This window comes from Mus musculus, chromosome 1 (genome assembly GCF_000001635.26).
Source record: "Mus musculus strain C57BL/6J chromosome 1, GRCm38.p6 C57BL/6J".
In the NCBI taxonomy this organism is placed as follows: Eukaryota; Metazoa; Chordata; class Mammalia; order Rodentia; family Muridae; genus Mus; species Mus musculus.
The window spans coordinates 85,974,099-85,992,382 of NC_000067.6; the positions used below are offsets into that span (position 1 = coordinate 85,974,099).

Sequence of the window (18,284 nt, forward strand, 5' to 3'; positions counted from 1 at the left end):
GTACTCAGGAGGTAGAAGCAAAAAGCCAAGGGTTCAAAGATATCCTCAGCTACAGAGTTAGCTTGAGGTCAGCCTGACACACATGAGACTCCATCTGCAAAAAGAAAAAAGAAAAAGAGAAGAAAAGAAAAAAACCAACAACAACAAAAAAACCAATCAAGACAATCTAATGTCTTCTGTCCCTTCTCAAATATGTGAGATGACCAAAATAACAAGGCTGGACTCTTGTCTTATTCTCATATTGCTCGGAGAGCTGTTGTTATCTCCCCATGGCTATTCCCTTGAAGGAGTGGCAGGGTGCTGAGGCCTCTGTATTCAGTGAGTGACGGTTCCAGGTGCTCATTTGAAGGGTCTAGAAAACAGGTGGCTCTCTCCAGAGCTCCTAGGAGGCTCAGGGAGTCGGGCGCTTCCCACCCAGCCACCGCTGTACCCTGGGCACCCATGGGCTGTCTGGCATTGTGTGGCACTCCCTCCTGTTCTCTTTGGACTTTGGAAGGATGCCACTTGAGAATGAAAGAAAACAAAGCTCTCAGTTTCATGACTTGTTCCCAAAAGCCTGATTCACAAGAGCCAGGTCGCTCTAGGGTCTTGTAGAAAACAGCAGGGAATCCATGACTTCTTCCAGTTCTTTAAACATTGTTTCTGGATTGGGGAGATTGTTCAGTCAGTGAAGTGCGTGGGGATCTGAACCCCTGGAGCCTATATAAAAACCAGGCACAGGTGTGTGTGTGTGTGTGTGTGTGTGTGTGTGTGTGTGTGTGTGTGTAATCCCAGCATGAAGAGTGAAGTATGAGGCAGGAGGATTTCTGGAACTCACTGAATATCCAGGCTAACCAAATTCATGCATGACCCCTTGCCTTTATGTGCACATACCTCCAGTTCCAGAGACTTCAATATCCACTCTGACCTGTGATGGCCCTGCACACACATGAAGTACACACATACACTCAGGCACACACACACACTGTGCCTAAGTTCCCTTTGAGAAGACAGACATTAAGTGTTATCCTTGCCTTTCTACCAGTGAGCTCCATTCAGATGCCAAGGTTTTGAGATGGAGAACAACAGGGAAGACTTGGTGACTGTGAGCAGTCTCCACCCCTGACACACACTTCTCTTTTATCCCTACAGCAGCCTTTGCATCTCCCCAAGGCTTACCTTTGTCCCCAGGCCAGGAGTGAGGGTGGGAAACCTGGGCAATGAGTGGCAGGGTATCTTTGATGTCTGTGGGCATGACTGTAAGGGAGTTTCCAGCCTGTGTAAATGGAGTGGGAAGATGTAGTCAAACTGTGGACGCACTTTTCATAGACTGGAGTTCTAGACAAAACAAAAGTCGGAAAGTGAACTGAGTACCAACATTCATTCCATTATGACCAGAGGGGAGGGGAAGGGAGGGAAGGGGAGGGGAGGAGAGGAGAGGGGAGGGGAAGAGAGGAGGGGTGGGGAGGGGAAGGGGAGTAGAAGAGAGAAGGGGAGGAGAGGGGAAGGGGAGAGAGGAGGGGAGGGGAAGAGAAGGGGAGGGAAGGGAAGGAGAAAGGGAGGGGAGGGGAGGGGAGGGGAGGGGAGGGGAGGGGAGGGGAGGGGAGGGGAGGGGAGGGGAGGGGAGGGGAGGAGGCTGGAAAGATGGCTCAGTCAATAAAGTGTTTGCCATATAAGCCAGAGGGCATGAGTTAGATACCCCAAAAGCTACAGAGCTCTCTGGCAGGGGCTCATGTAGCCCAGACTAGTCTCAAATCTGTTAGTAGCCAAGGCTGACTTTGACCACTTAATCTTTTCCCCTCTACCTCCCTCCGGAGTGCTAGGATTCCAGGCTTGTACCACCACACTTGGCAGGATTCTGCCCTTTGTTAAGGGTCAGTAGTTTTCCGTTTCATGTTTGAGCCATGTTTTCTTATCTACTCATCTGTTGATGGACACTTAGGTGGATTCCATGTCTACACTGTGACTAGTGCTGCATTGAACACAGATGCACGTGACCACATGCTCGCTCTCTCTCTCTCTCTCTCTCTCTCTCTCTCTCTCTCTCTCACACACACACACACACACACACACACACACACACACACACACGCCATTCCCAGCTACCATTCCCTACCACCATGCATCACACCCTCAAACTGTGAGCCAAAACCAACCCTTCCATCCTTCAGTTGATTCAGTCAAGTGTTTTCTCACAGCGATGAGAAAAGCAACCAATACAGACCCCCAAACAAAGAAGTCTAAGTCTGTCCTTTTACCTGAGAGAAAAGAGAAAGACCAGGGGTACAGACAAGGGTATGCTCCAAAGGGCACAAGGAAGGGCACAGGTGAGGCCAGGTGAGCTAAACATGGCAAACAAGAACATGGCAGGCACCCCAGCCCATCTCACTGAAGACATGGGGGGACACCATGAGGAGGTCCTCACTATGAGAGGACACACTCTGACACCTTCACATTCTGCACCCAGCAGCTCATCTACTCAAATTATACCCCACCCTTGGATGGGGTAGAAATGGGTGAGGAGGGGCTGTTACTCATCAATGTAACCAGGAGACCCAGAGCCAAAGTATCTTTGCAGATGCCAGAGAGAGCCAGTTCTCTTGAGCTGATCCGCACTTAAATCCTGTGACGTCATCTTGTGAAACAAGGTGGGAGTGAACAGCCTGGAGCAAACACAGCCTCCCAGGGACTTTCTCCTTGGCCTTTGCCTAGACAAGGGCCCTGCAGCCAGATGGAAATAAAGAGAAAAACAGTCTAACTACCTAACCAAGGTCGTGTTGGCAGTAGGGAGCGGCTCCTACACTCTGCACACCTCTGTTTTGCTTCTACACTTGACATTAATTAAGACTCCGAGTTTGGGGGTAGGCATATGACTCGGTCAGTTCAAAGCTTGTCGTGCTAGCCTGAGGATCTGAGTTCAGATTTCCAGCACCCATGTAAAATGTCACGGGTGGGGGCATCTGTAATCCCAGCACTGGGAAGGCAGAGGTGTGTGGCTGGCAGACAGAAGAGCAAAAATGTGGTCCTCTGGCCAGCTGTCCTCCTCTGCTTCTGTCCTAGGGAGCACTTGGGGGGGGGGGCTTCAGGCCTGGGTTGTATAGGGGTCTTCTGAGGAACATGTGAGGATCATGTGGAGTACCTAAGACTTAGAACTTTCTTAGGTACCACCCTGCTCTGGCGCAGACAGCAGAAGCAGTGTCTGCCTGTGTGTGATCAGCTGAATCTCATGCTGTCCTCTTCCTTGGTCCGCAGGAGTCTGTGGCGGTGTGAGGGTGGGGACATCTAGTCAGCACATGCTGACTGACACTGAGGCTTGTGACACACAGGGATGCAGAGGTTTATTGGTCCAGTGTCCAGTGACACTTTCTCGGTGGAGGTGGTAGGCAGGGAGAAGAGACACATAATAAATAAATAAATAAATAAATAAATAAATAAATAAATAAGAAAACTTAGAACTTTCTCCTGAAACATCCTGAAGGGAGCCTACAGCTACTCCAAGGAAGCAGAAGCCCTACCCAGAGCTGGCTGGATGCTATAGCCAGCCATTGTTGTCATCTGTGTGCCCAGAAGCCCCAAGTGAGCAAGAATCCTCTTGCCAGGCTGATCACAGTCCTGTCCACTCCCCAAGCTCCAGACACCCACTCTGGACTCTCCTGTGCCCCCAGGTGTTTCCAGGGCCCTCTGCCACTGCACACCGTGTACCCATTGCTTCCTACCCTTCCCTTCTCTCTGGCAGCACCAGGGCCCTTGCCCCTCATGAATTTCCCCAATGTGTAAGTATTTCACTAAGAGGAACTGGACTGCGATCAGGGAAACCTCAAGCACAGATGATGTTGCAGTCCCCCGCCCACTCTGAGTCATGCATCTGTCCCTCCCCTGTCCTGCAGATCTCAGGTTGAATCTCTCTCTCCACAAAGCCTCCCTGCCCCCCCAGGCCCAAGTCAGGCAGTTCCTGCCATCACTTCATAGCTCACCTTCAGCTTCAGACAAAATGTCAAGGACTTGATTAATCTGATTTGTGTCTCTATGCTGTGGAGACACACTCCAATGGCTCTCATCTTTCTTGCTTAATAAATATGGAAATGAGCTTAGAGCATACTGAGTTGACCATGAAAAGATGGCCTTTGGTCTACAGCCTAGGGGAAGTCTGGCATTTTAGGGGTGGTAAGTCCCCAGCCTTTACCCCAATACCCTGTATCAGGACATTGCCCATGAAGTCTAAGATCTGAAAAGGGAGGCCTCAGGAGGCTAGTTTTGGGGAATAGAGAATGCATAGATACACGGGTTACTACCTTTTCTAGGAAGTAGGGGACTGCAGAAAGGGGGACCTAATAGATTTTCTGGGAACCTAATGATAGCCCCCAAAAGAAGTTACTCAACTTTTCTCAGTCTATGGATAAGACTCAAAAAGAGTGACCAGGCTAGACCCCCAGATGTAGAAAACTCACTGTGGGGAAGGAGCTGCCTGGAGTTCCTGGCTATCTATGTGGCAGTAACCCATCATGTGCCAGCCCCAGTGCCCAGCAGGCACATCGCTCCCACAGCATCTAGAAACCCAAGTGTCCACTGGTGGGACATACCCAGATTCCCAGAGAGGGAGATGGTGGGAGGAAGTGGGTAGACAGTTGAACCAGAAAAGTGTCCAAGGGAAGGAAAGGGCAAAGGAAGATTGCAGAGCAGAGGGCTAAGAAGGAAGGGCGGAGCCCCAGACAGGGCGCCTGATCCTGGTTCTGTTCCCTTAAGACTTTATGAGGAAGGGGTTAGGCATTGAAGAGGGAAAAGAGGAAGGTGATGGGGAGAGGGGGAAAAATTCTGGGGAAGGAAACAAGGGAAAGGTAAAGAGAGAAGAGAGAGAATGAGAGGGAGAGAGAGGAAAGGGAAAAGACAGAGAGAGAGAGGAGGGAAGGGGAAGAGAGGAAAGGAAAGGAGAGAAAAGTCAAAAACTCTTTCTGTAGTACAACTGTACCCATTATAGAGATGGGAACACTAAAGCTCCTGCTGAAGTCTGGCATGGTCCATAACCAGGCCCCTGTACAACCTGAGTCAGTCTATGTCAGGCTCTGTCTTAGCCCATGAGACTTTATGGATGGATCACTTTTTAGACTCCTCTGGGAGCTTGGTTGACTGCTGCCTTCTGGAGTGGGTGAGGGACAACCTCACCCCTCCCACAGCCTATCCACAGGTTGAGTGTTTGGGAGATGCCTGGGCTCAGGAAGTTCCTGCAAGGGTCTGTCCCAGGAAGGATAAGCCAGGAACAGGGATTTCCCAGTGTCCACCATTCCTGTCCTCTTTGGCCTGAGAATGATGACATGACTGAGCATGCTCAGTGAAGACACCTTCAGTTACTACTTGTTACAGCTGCACCCAAGGCTACTGGGTCCTAGGAAGAACCTAGAAAAGATGATGGTGAATCACTCGGGGCCACATATGGAACAGGCAAGGCTGTGGCGTGAGGAGGGCCAAATCCTCACCTGCCTACATGTGACCCGATGCAGGTTTTTGGGACTTCAGTGACACGGAATCCACAAAACAGCTCTGTCCCTCACGTGGAGTCTGTGAGCTGACATATTGGAGTCTGTGAGCTGACATATGCACCGGCCTATGGGCGGACACACACACACACACAAAACCCTCTAAAAAGGGAGAGAGCCTGCAGAGGGTCCCCGGAGAGACTTTGATTCCTGTAACCATCAAGGGTTAGTACAGGGGACACTCTCAGCAGAGATGACTGTGACTTGTCACAGAAGAGGATTGTCAGTGTGAAGCCAGACAGTACGTATGCAGAGCAGAGGCTCACTGGCTCTCCTGTCACGAGGCTTCAGCTGGGAATTATAAAATCTGAGGGTTCTGAAGGCTTTGTCAGAGATGGAGAGTAAACTTCATCACTACTCCCTGGGCCCAGGCCACTGTGCCAAAGATCCCAGAGAAGGGGCTCACACCTTCCCTCATGATGACCAAAAGTCCTTCATGATGCACACAGGGGACAGGGCAGATGCTGCACAGGACCTTGCAGAAGAGACAATGAGCCAAGAATCAGCTCCATGAGATGCATAGTGAAGAACCTGAGTGTCCATAGCCTCCCGTGACAGGAACAAGCTGCCTGCCTGTGTTTCTTTCCTGCCTGGCTCTGGGGATCAGGCCTTGTTGATGTCCTTTTAAGATAACAGGAGGACAGGACTTGCAGTATGCTACTGAGAGCAGAGGCTGGGTGATTGAGATCAAGTGTGTATAGGGGCAGTGTGTGTGTGTGTGTGTGTGTGTGTGTGTGTGTGTGTGTGTGTGTGACAAGTTCTGGGACAGAGGAGCCATAAGTAGTCCTGTTTGGGACAAAGACAATGGAGGGGGTTTAGGCAGGTGCTGAGGGAAAGAGGATTTAGAGGCAAGCACCAAACAGCATCTTGGCTATTTCCTGTGCTTTAAGAATGGGCTCCCCAAGGCTGGAGAGATGGCTCAGCAGTTAAGCACACTCACTGCTCTTCCAAAGGTCCTGAGTTCAAATCCCAGCAACCACATGGTGGCTCACAACCATCCATTATGAAATCTGACGCCCTCTTCTGGTGTGTCTGAAGACAGCTATAGGGTACTTACATATAATAATAAATAAATATTTGGGCTGGAGCGATCAGAGATCCTGAGTTCAATTCCAAACAACTACATGATGGCTCACAACCATCTGTACAGCTACTATATATATATATATATATATACTGGCATGGAACTATAACCTTAAGTACCTGGTAGACTGAGGCAGAAAGGAACAAAGATTTTCAGGTCAGCCCATGTACATAGCAAACCCTTGTCTCAAGTGAAAAAAAGTAACAATAACAAACAAAAACCAAGATGCAGACAGAAATGACTTCGTTTCTTTTATAAATAAATAAATAAATGAATAAATAAATAAATAAATAAAAGAGACCAATGCAATGAAAAGAAAAGGAATGTGGGAGGAGGGCGGAGGGCTGGGACCATGATGTTCAAAATGGAAAAAGGCTCACATCGGAATAGAAAGTTCTAGAGATCTATTGAACTGATGAACAGTGAAAGCCATTAACGGTAAGTCTGTGGATCTGACAAGTGTCCGGAGCAGCTCTCAAAAGTCTTCAGTGGGGAAAACTAAGCACGTGAGTTGACAGGAGTGCTGATTAGCTTCCTTTGATCATCTCATGGTGGGCATATACATGGATCACACCACCACTGTGGTGCACTGTAAACATGCACAATGTTTGCCTCAAGGTGGAGAAGAAGACCGGCCTGCATGCGAGTCTGGGACGCCTGGAGGAACGTGTGAGTGGGTATGTGGCAGAGACTAATGAAACAAGGCTCCTAAAAGTTGATTGTCAAGGAGGCTGAGCCAAGTGTGTGAGGTGGGGGTTGGGAGGAGGTCCACAACATGCAGGCAAGTTCCCATCGCAGGCCCCACATAGAGCAGCCCAAGTTGGGAGAAAACTGCACCCAGAAAGACTAGTCTACCAAACCCTAGGGCCCTTGGGGACTGCAGGACAGAACCAGCACCATAGACACTGTGATCTCTGGGACTCCACTGGGGTCTTTGAGATGTTCTTCCAAAGCAAGAGAAAAAGAAATTTTTTTTTGTTTTGTTTTTTGTTTTTTTTTTTTCAAAATAGGGTTTCTCTGTGTAGCCCTGGCTGTCCTGGAACTCACTGTGTAGACCAGGCTGATCTTGAACTCAGAAATCTACCTGCCTCTGCCTCCCTACAATATCCTGTTAGTGAACCCCCAAAGTAGATAAGAACGTTCACAGGTTTGTGCTAAACCCGGATCCACCTGACCCAGCTTCCCCCTGTCCTTACACACACATCCCCAGAGACCTGTCAGCTGTCATTACCACCTCTCCAACTGCCGTCAAGTAGAACTCCTACCTGGCTCAGTTTTCTAGCCACTTCCTCTTGGCCTGAACCATGGGTATTTTGTGGTGCAGCTCTATTTTATTGAGGTAAGGTCTCTGTTGTTTTAGGTATGTGATTAGGAAACGGGGGTTGCACAGGGCGTAATTACTGATATCAGTGACGACAGTTAACCTTGGCGGAGGCCAAACAAAGGCAGAACACCATTAGATGTGCTGAAACAGCAAACCCCCAGCCCTGCCAGCTGCTCTTGAACTGCAGCCAGCCAACTGGGAGCTCCCAAGCAAAGGGCAAGAATGTAACTAAAGAGCACACTGGTAACCCAGAAGATTGTATCCAAGTTGTGAGTGTAATAAGGGATTGGATTATCTTTTTAGCTGGAGGGGGAATAAAACCCATTTCATATGCCCTGTCCCTTTGCCCAATAAAGCTGTGGCTCATGTTCAGAGTATTGCTGTGGTCAGCTTTAACTTGTCATTCCCAAGCCCTCTCTAAAGAAGTGTGAACAAGCTACAAGTCAAGCTTGCAGAAACGGGAACCTAGTCCTGAGCTGGAGCAGGCAAGAATTCTCTGCACTTCACCTGACAGGCCCAGGTGACACGGCATGGACACCCCAGACTCCCTCTGTGACATGTGCTCTTTCCTGTGCAACCACCTTAGCAGTGTAGTGTGACCCTCTTCAAGGGCTCTCTGGTTGCCCTCACTAGCTTCTGCTCCCCTCCAGCAGACGGCTTCTGTCGTCTCCCTGCCAGCCTTGATGTCTGCCAGTCATCAACTGTTGGACCTATCACCAGGGAACACAAGGAACCACCAAATGATCTGGACATCAGCCTGCCTAACTAACCTGACTAACCACTAACCCTTTTTACATTGCCCGCCCCCAGCACACCCAGGCCTCTAGGTAACTCTCCTCTGCTCCATCACCAAACTGCCCAGGAGAAGCAAGACAGATTGGAGGGCCTTTAATATTGCTTTTAATTATTGCAAAATGATTTCTTAAAATTGATTATCCAGGTGCAATGATACAAGTCTGTAATTCAAGCACTTGGGAAACAGAGGCAGAGGGCTCAGTAGTTTCAAGGCCAGCCTGAGGCTGCATTTAACTGTTTCAAAACACCGAGGAAGAGAAAGGGAAGGGGGGCAAAAAGCATTGACAATAAGCTACAAAGGCAAGGAAACACAACCCTCTATTATTTCAGACCCCCACATATCAAATAAGGCAGATATCACCTTTGGATTAGTTTTTAAGCATACAGAGATGTTAGCAGGCACATGAAGAGCCAGCCTTACACCTGCCTCTTTTCACTTGAGGTTGCATACATATTCATTCTGCCGGGTATACAGGTCTGTATTAACCATTAACCAGTTATAAATCATTTTGCTTCCCTCTGGGATTATTGTTTTGAATGTATTCCTTGAAGGGGAATCCTTGTGTTAATGGACACTAAGTTATTCGAGTCTTTACATCCCATTGGAGTTCCTTCTTTGGAGGAAAGAAAAAAATCTTCCCCAGTTCCCTCTGCCTCTATCACTGTTTCTCAAAGTCTGACCCAGGTCCCTATGAGGCATTCCTGGAACACTTTTAGGAGATCCACAAGGTTAAAATCATGTCTATAATAGTACTAAGATAACATTGGCCTTTTCCACCCTCCTCCATCTTACGAGTGGGATTTTCCAAAGGCCACATGACTTGTGACATCAAATGCATCATGTCTTTTTTTTTTTTTTTTTGCTTTGGAATTTGTAATTTTTTTCAGTTAAAAAAAACCAGCAAAAAACAACAAAAAAAACAAAAAAACAAAAAACCTGTCATCTGGAAGCTGGAGAAAGGGCTGAGCACGTATTGCTCTTGCAGAGGACCCAGGTTCAGTTCCCGGCACTCCACAATGGCTCAGAAAGATCTACGACTCCGGTTGTGGGGGATCTGAATCCCTCTTCTGACTTCCTTGGGCACCAGACGCACAGGTGGTCCACATACGTACATACAAGCAAAAAACATTCACACATAAAATAAAATAATCTCTTTTTAATTAAAAACTATCATTTAGGTAAATATTCATAGTCTTCTGGTTTTATTTCTAACATAGAAACACTGATGGCTAGACTCTGCATAAGGAGACGTGTTAGACATCCTTGAGCCTTTCCCATAGTTTAAGGGGTCTGGAGATCACACAGTTTGAGAGCCACTGGCTTGGGGGTCCTGTGATGGAATGTGTGAAGGAGGGGGCACCTGGAAGTGCATGAGTGGGGTTTCCTGAAGGCCATGTGATGTGTGACATCAGGAGTCTCAGACAAGGTGCACAGCCACTCTGCACTGTGCTCTCTGGTCCTAGCTTGTGTTTTTCTCCCACCTCACCCAGCACCCCCTTCCCAGCTCCTCGATTGTTGTTCTTTCTTTTGTCTCCCCCCCCCCCTTTGGTCTTTCAACTCTCATAACAAAAGCCACACAGATAACAAAACATTCCCTTCTTCCTTTGAACTGAATTGTTTTCTCACAACTAAACAGAAACAACACGGCATTTGAAATCATTTTCGTGATTACTAAACCCATTCAAAGTAAGTAATATGTGTATTGTTTTAAAAGCACATCTCACACGTAATCATAGAACTGAAAAGGAAAGATTTCTTTTCCATATCAAGTTGGCAGAGATTTAACAAGTGGGCGCCTGGCAGCACTAAGCTCTGTGTGGTTTCTAGAAAGCAATGTGATAACCTGTACCGAGAGTCTTGATACAGAGGCGAGTGCTTGCTCAGGACCAGTTAGAACTTAAGAGTTTAAGGGGCTCTCACTGGGCCCCTGAGAGCTGAGAATAAGATAACTCCCCTCCCATTCATCAGGCTCACAGAAGACTGTGTTAGAGCACAGAAGGGTTCCCAGACCTCAGGCAGAGGAACCCCCACAGAGACCCAGGGATGAAGACAGAAGACTATGGCCCATAAGGGAAGAAAGTTCTGTACTGGGACCAGCTATGGTGTCCAGAGCTGCGTTCTTGGCAACCATGTCTTTTCCATGCCTTCAGTAATAACATACAGATCCTTAAAGGTATAACCTAGGGAGAGGCGAGATGGCTCATCCTGTAAAATCTTTGGGCAAAGATGAGGGTGTGAGTTCAGGTCCCTAGGACCCTTGTAAGAGAAAAGTATGCCAGGGCAGGATCTATATTCCCAGTACTAGGGAGGTCAGAGACAGGAGGATTCCTGGAGTTTGCTGGCCAGCACACTGAGCTGTAAAATTACTGAGCTCTGGGTTTAGAGAGAGTTAGTCTCAAAAAATCAAAACAAAACCCCAAACAAACAAACCAAACAAACTAGAAAAGGTGTTGAGCAATTGAGAAAGACAACCAACAATTTCTGGCTTCCACATGCAGGCACATGTGTGTGTGTGTATGCTTTTAATGGTCCACAGAGAACTGTTGCTTGACCCAAGGATGGTTACAGCCATCCCAATCTTTCTGCGTGACACCCCCACCCCCTCATGACCCCCTTTGAGTGAAGCCCTCTGCTTTTCCCGTGGCTCTTCTACCCCTCCCTGCCCTCTCGTGGAGTCCCATCAAATCTACAGTCCACTGGCAGCTACAAATGTCATGGGCATTCCTGAAGTTTGGAAGCCACAGAGATAGAGAGTTCACATGGCAGAAGCACAAGCTTTGGGTTATCAGGCAGTCATCTGCACTGCCAAAATGGCCCACGGCCTCCATAACCCCTGCCCTTTTACCTCCTTCTGGGCAGTGGAAGGCTCTGAGTTGTGGCCCCGGCCCCACCTTGTCCAGCCTTTGGATTGAAAATGTAGTGATTTGTTACAGCCAGAAGGAAAGCCAGACAGCTCGACATTCACCATCAGAAGAGAACCTAGGCTTCAGAATAGTGTAATGAAAACATTAAGAGGCAGGGGTAGCTGTAAGCAAAGCCCAGCAGGAGCTTGGTTAAAGACCTTGAGCTTGAGTCTGCAAAAAAACCAGGAAGAGGCTTCTGAAACTTCCTGCCCTAGGGGAATCCCAAGGAGAGTCGTCAGACTTGGGGGCCCAGAGGCAATGATACAGCAGCTTGGATGAACAAGTCATGTCATCTGAGCTCATTCTGAGAACCTCAGCTTCCAAAGCTACCAACCCACTGGCTTCTTATCAACAGGGCTTTGTTTCACACAAGCCAAGGTGCCCAGGAAGCCAAATCATAACCAGAAGGCCGAGGAGTAAGTTCCGTGACTCAAGAGTTTCACAGGCTCTGCTATGCAGCCCCAAGCCTGAAGTGCCCCCAGAAACCCTCCTGTTTGAACAGCACTTTAGGCAAGTCAAAAAGCCACCACCACCATCACCACCCACCTTGCTGGAATAGGCAACCTGCAAGCATCTTTGGACCGGATCTCATAGTCTTATCCCTACCAGAGCGTGGCCTACATAGAATGGGCACTGCTCAGGACAGCCTTTCACAGACTTCTGTGGCCTACATAGAATGTGCACTGCTCAGGACAGCCTTTCACAGACTTCTGTAATGGCAGGTTTTATGTCAACTTGACACAAGTTAAGAGTCATCAGAGAGGAGGGAGCCTCAACTGAGGAAATGTCTCCATAAGATGGGGTTGTAGACAACCCTATATGCATTTTCTTAGTTAGTGATTGATGGGGAGGGGGCAGCCCAATCGTGGATGGTGCTTCTCTGGGCTGGTGGTCCTGGGTCCTTTAAGAAAGTAGGCTAAGCAAGCCATGTGAGCAAGCCAGTAAGCAGCATCCCTCCATGGCCTCTGCATCAGTTGTGTCCTCCTCCAGGTTCCTACCCTGCCTGAGTTCCTGCCCTCACTGCTTTTTGATGATGAACCGTTATGTGTAACCGTCAGTGAAATAAACCCTTTCTTCCCCAACTTACCTTCAGTCATGGTGTTTCATCGCAGCAATAGCACCCTGACTAGGACACATGGCATCCAAGTCTTTGTTCCAACTCTGGAGTCACTTACCATCTGAAGGATGACACTCTCAAGATCTGCTTCCAGTTGTGTTGTGTTTAGCTTTTAGACCATAGCCTAGTTCCCTCTTTTCCAAATCATTGGCAAAAGCCTCAAAGGAGTTTCTGTTTTGTTTTTGTTTTTTGTTTTTCGAGACAGGGTTTCTCTGTGTAGCCCTGGCTGTCCTGGAACTCACTCTGTAGACCAGGCTGGCCTCGAACTCAGAAATCCGCCTGCCTCTGCCTCCCGAGTGCTGGGATTAAAGGCATGCGCCACCACTGCCTGGCAAGAAGCAGAGTTTTTCAGAAGGCTGTAAATACCCACTTTGAGAGAGAGAGAGAGAGAGAGAGAGAGAGAGAGAGAGAGAGATCACTTCTGTCATAGAAGGGCAGCTGGTAACAGGTGCCCAAGACCAAAACAAAACAAACAAACAAACAAACGAGAAAAGAGGTCCAAGAGCAACAAAGTACAATAGCCAGACCCAACCAGATGCTGAAGGCAAGCATGCAGAAAGTAACTTCCCTTCCTTTTTTAGAACACGGAGAGGCCAGTAGCAGCCTTTGCATCATAGAGCTGCTGTGAGAAGCCAGTGAGTCAATATATAAAAGGCACACAGAGCGCTGCCTAGACTGTGGAAGCACTTACTAAAGATTTGCTGCTGGGTTTCAATGTCAGCTTGCCACAGAGAAGAATTACCGGGAGAACAATCCTGATTGCTTCAATTGATGTGGGAAGACCCTCCCTCCCCAAAGTAGGGCACCCTCTGGTAGCTGCTCAGATTTCAAAAGGGCAAGGTAGAAGGTGGGTCTTTTGCCTCTGTTCCTTGGCCTTCCCCCTTGCCTCATTGCTGGCATTAAAGGCGTGCGCCACCATGCCCGGCTTGTTTTTGTTTTTTAAGCTTTAGTATTTTTCAAGTTTCCCAAATACTTTGTGTTGGAACTTCAGAGTTGGAAAATACTGTATATGTAGCACACCACTCTTACAAACAAACAAACAATACAAGATCTGTTACTCAGTTCCTGCATTCTTTTCCCTGAATCTGGAAAGCCCAGGGGAACCTTTTTATTCTTTACATAATCTCCATCAAACGATTTAAACCCACAAGTGAGAAGACACATGGGCTTTTATTTCTTTTGGTCTCTTTTTGTTTGTTTTGCTTTTTAAGACAGAGTCTTATTACACATCCCAAGCTGTCCTGGAACTCACTTATGTAGTCAGTCTAGCCTTGAACTTGTGATCCCTCCAGCTTCAGCCTGCTAAGTGCCATATGTCACTCCCTATGCCTGGTCAGAGGCCTCTTGTTGCAGCTGCCATTAGACATGGATTCATCTTTAGATTTCTCCTACCATCTATGTCCCTTTATTATGTGACAGCCATTTCTCCTTTCATGAAGAGCTGGTAACTTACCTAATGTCTCCTTTCCCTAAAATGACCATCTCTGTGTGCTTTGAGTGGCAAGGGTTAATTTCCAGCACACCACTGGAATTATGGAAAATAATATAAACAGCACTATACTCTCCCCAGGTTGTTCTCTGACCTCTGTACTCAGCCCATGGCATATGTACCATCTTTCTCTCTCTGGTACACACGCACACTCATGTGATTTTGTGTTGTTTTCAGTGACGGCCCAGTAGATAGGTCTTAACTTCCTGCTTTTTGTGGTTCCTTAATGTGACAGCCACTCTGCAGCCTCGTCACTGGGCTGAGTACAGAGGTCAGAGAACAACCTGGGGAGTCTCGTCATGAATAGGTGCAACAGTTAGTCAGATGTTCTTACCAAAAAACAAAAAAAGGCTTTCACACAAACTCCTGGTTCTGTATCTATGTGAAATTCCCACAACCTAAACATGGGCCCTTTCTTGATATACATTCTCTTCAGCCACTGTCAATATTTGGGAATCTATTAATCCCTAGCTCAATGGGCTGTCCTTCCAACTATCGAGCAAAGCCAAGTGTAGTTCATGTATAGAGACCGTTACCTTGGCTGTGGTAAATTAGATGTCCAAAAAAGGAGTTCCCTCCTATAGGAAGCATGAGCAGAAAAGGTTACAGTGGCATCTTTAGACCAGAGGTTTCCTGATTCTCCAAAAGGAAGCCTAAGGGCAAAGCCAAGGTCAACTCTTTTTCTAGAATTCATCTGAAAGTAAGGTTTCACTTCCGATTTTTTTACTCTTTTAAAATTACTTTTCATTTGGTGTGTGTGTGTGTGTGTGTGTGTGTGTGTGTTAGTGCTTGCTTGTGCACGCAAGAGTGCATCCACATGAGTGTGCGTGTGTACCAGAGAGAGAAAGATGGTACATATGCCATGGGCTGAGTACAGAGGTCAGAGAACAACCTGGGGAGTCGGTTCCCTCCTGTCACCATGTGGGCTCTGGGACAGGAAGTACACTTAGCCTCTGAGCCATTTCCCAACTTTGTTTTGTTTGTTTTTGGTTTTTAGGGGGTTTTGTTTTGTTTTGTCTTGTTTTTCAAGACAGGATCTCTCTATTAGGTAGCCCTGGCTGTCCTGGAATTTGCTATGTAGACCAGGCTGACCTTGAACTCACAGAGATTTGCCTACCTCTGGGACTAAAGGCATTGTCTACCACAGAAAAGATAAGAAACAAATGAGTGTTTATTTACCTTTTTGCCAATTGCACATGTGCATGTATGTATATAACATAATAATTACATATATTATAACCACAACACTAACACTCAGCATGGCCCAGGAATTTGCCATGGACATAACATTGGTGATTTTTCATTTTTATGGCTAAAAGTGTCTGACTGTGTAGATCAAGCTGGCCTCGGTCTCTTCCAAGGCATTGTCTCCCACCCTGACTATTGAATAGTGCTCCTAGCACTGCGTTAAAGAGCTCCATGTTCATCAGCTCATTTAGTTACTCCCAACTATCCTGAGGTAGATACTGTCATTGTCAACTTAAGAGTGAGAAGACTGGGGAGGGTATGGGGGACTTGAAATGTAAATGACGAAAATACCTAATTTTAAAAAAAAGTGTTAACTCTACTGGGGAAAAAAAAACCTACTGTCCTTCAAGAAAGCTCTTGTTACCAACTTCACAACATCCATGGGGTTAAAAACATAATAATCAATTAATTATATTAAAATGTACATGATCCAAAAAAACCCTAAAAACCAAAAACAAACAAAACAAAGTTGGGAAATGGCTCAGAGGCTAAGTGTACTTCCTGTCCCAGAGCCCACATGGTGACAGGAGGGAACCGACTCCCCAGGTTTTGCGTCAAACAAATGTTTGTGATAATAATAATAATTTAAAAAAAGAGTGAGAAGACTGAAACACAAAGAAAGGCAGCTTGTCCAAGGTTACTCAGATCCTCTTGACCCAAAAGGCCATGCTCCTAATCAGCCAGACCCCTAAACCACTGAAGTATTGTTCTCATACACACAGATAGTGACCACAGCAATCTTGATCAATAGCTAATGAACTCTTTGTCCTTCCCCCTGAGTTTTAGCAACACACAATTTAAAAAACCCAGTGAGTGTGTAACAAGGCAGTGACCGGAGGCTGGGGATCCATTTTACCTCTCCTACTGGTCTCATGATGAAGGTCTACACAATGCTTATTCAGAGAGCAAAGGGGGACTGGGAAAAGTCTTAGATGTGAGATTCGGGAGGTGCCTTTCCATAGGAGTTATCACAGAATTACCTATCACTGTGAGAGCCAAGGTCACAGGGTAACCCAGCTCAGGGACTAGCAAGCTCAACTGAGCCGTGCAAATGGGATGCCAATGGGATGGCAACGGGAGGGGAAAGGATCCAGTTCACAGATGGCCCATGTTTCCCCAGCGCTGGGTCGCCATGGGCTCTGGGCAACCATCAAGGTCACGGTCCAAGCTCTGAATTATCAGATTGTTTACAAAGTCAGAACAAGACAGGGAAACACACAGGAAGCAAGAGATAAAAATATGCAGGGTAGAAGATAAGGAGCGGTAGCCACCAGCCAGGATGGTCTGATGCAGAAGAGGATGCTGGGAATTCGAGAAATATCCATGGGAGAACGAGGCAGGAGGATCATTAGTTTGAGGCTAGCATATTGAGACCCTAATTACAAAATAACAAGAACAAAAACAAGAAGAAAAAGAAAACAAAAATGCTAGGAGGAAAGTCAAAATTACAGACCAGACAATCACTCCTCTACAGACCGTATAAAAATCTGGCCCTTTGAAATTTTTTAGTATTTCTTACTTTTCTACTGCATGCCTGTATCCATATAATTTGTGCCAGACAGAAGCAAATAAATAAATAAATAAATAAATAAATAAATAAATAAAAAGTCTCTGAAAACCGGAACAGCAGGGAGACAGTCTCCTTAAGAAACCATGTAGAATTCTAACTGACAACAAACAAAAACCAGCAAAAAAGCCAAGAAGCCATTGGTTTCTTCTGTCTTCAGAAGTAAGAAATAAAGTCAATTGAAAACCAAACATTTCCCTGGGATTCCCTCAGAGAACTAAAGGAGAAGATCTGAGACGGGAATACAAATGCTTACAACTTACCAAGAGGAGAGGCGCTGGAGCCAAGAACCGGTGTAGCTCTCACCTGGAAGGTGGGCAGTCACTGAAGGCTGAGTTTGGGCTAATTTGAGAACTAAGGCTACCGGGATCCAAGCCTAGGGCCCTACCCTTCTCCGCATTTACTCCGGAAGCCAAATCAGATTGGCTCTGAAGACAGAAGTGAAGATCCACAAGCTTCAAGAAAGGGGAGGGGAAAAGTAACGCTTCTTTCGCAATAAGCACAGGGAAAAGTAACCATTTTCAAAATCCAATACGTTCTTTGCTCCCAGCAGAGCTGCTATACTTGACAAGGGCTTTATCTTCCAAAGGAGGTCAGGGCAAAACCACAGTTCCAACCTCCTGGGCTTCCCAGTCTCACGTCGGAGCAGAGAAGGAAAGGCTAAGAGCTGCTTCCTCCCGAGGGTCACATCCCAAGGGCCCAAGCCCCCTGAGAGTTATCAGAAGGTTCCAGAACGTTGACTTAAAGTGTTGGCTCCCTTTGGGCCACCGTTGTAATGACTGAAAATTGGTAGCTTCAAAGATAGAGATGTATTCTCATAGCATTGGAGCCTGGGAGTTCAAAACCAGGGCATTGTAAGGGCCCCATTCTCCGAAGATCCCTAGTAGGAAGGCTTTGGGAACATCCTGACCGTCTGCACTAATCCTTGGCTTTTACCAAAGAACAGACAACATTTTACCTCTACCCTTGTGATAGATAGCTAATGCTCATCACCAAGCTGACAGGGTCTGCATTTATCCAGGAGACAAGCTCCAGGCATGCCTGTGAGGGACTGATTAGCCTCTGGTCTGGCCTCTGAGGGATTGTCTTGATTGGAGTCACTGAGATGAGGAGAGTCAAGTCGGCCACATCTTTCCCAGGTGTGTGTGCGCGCGCACTGGGCTGTGCACTAAGGAGAGAGCTGAACACCAGCATCCTCACCCTCTCTTGCCTGACCACAGCCCCCGGCTGACCTGACCTTCATCCC

At 47.2% G+C, this 18,284-nt stretch overlaps 1 protein-coding gene across 5 annotated transcripts in view; it reads right to left on the reverse strand.

The window, feature by feature from the left end:
• Positions 1-17,485, reverse strand: part of Gpr55 (G protein-coupled receptor 55) — a 58,363-nt gene extending 40,878 nt beyond the window's left edge. For 2 of the 5 annotated variants that reach the window (XM_011247986.3, XM_030253705.1), the window contains exons 1-2: positions 17,302-17,473; positions 1,159-1,317 (exon numbers count right to left, since the gene is read on the reverse strand). In XM_011247986.3, coding sequence (XP_011246288.1) covers positions 1,159-1,234 — 76 coding nt within the window. In that variant the 5' untranslated portion in view covers positions 1,235-1,317; positions 17,302-17,473. Of the gene's footprint in view, positions 1-1,158; positions 1,318-9,650; positions 9,732-17,301 lie in introns of those variants that run through there. The other 3 variants (XM_030253706.1, XM_017320337.2, XM_030253716.1) reach the window with 3 other exon arrangements.
• Between the last annotated feature and the right edge of the window lie 799 nt (positions 17,486-18,284).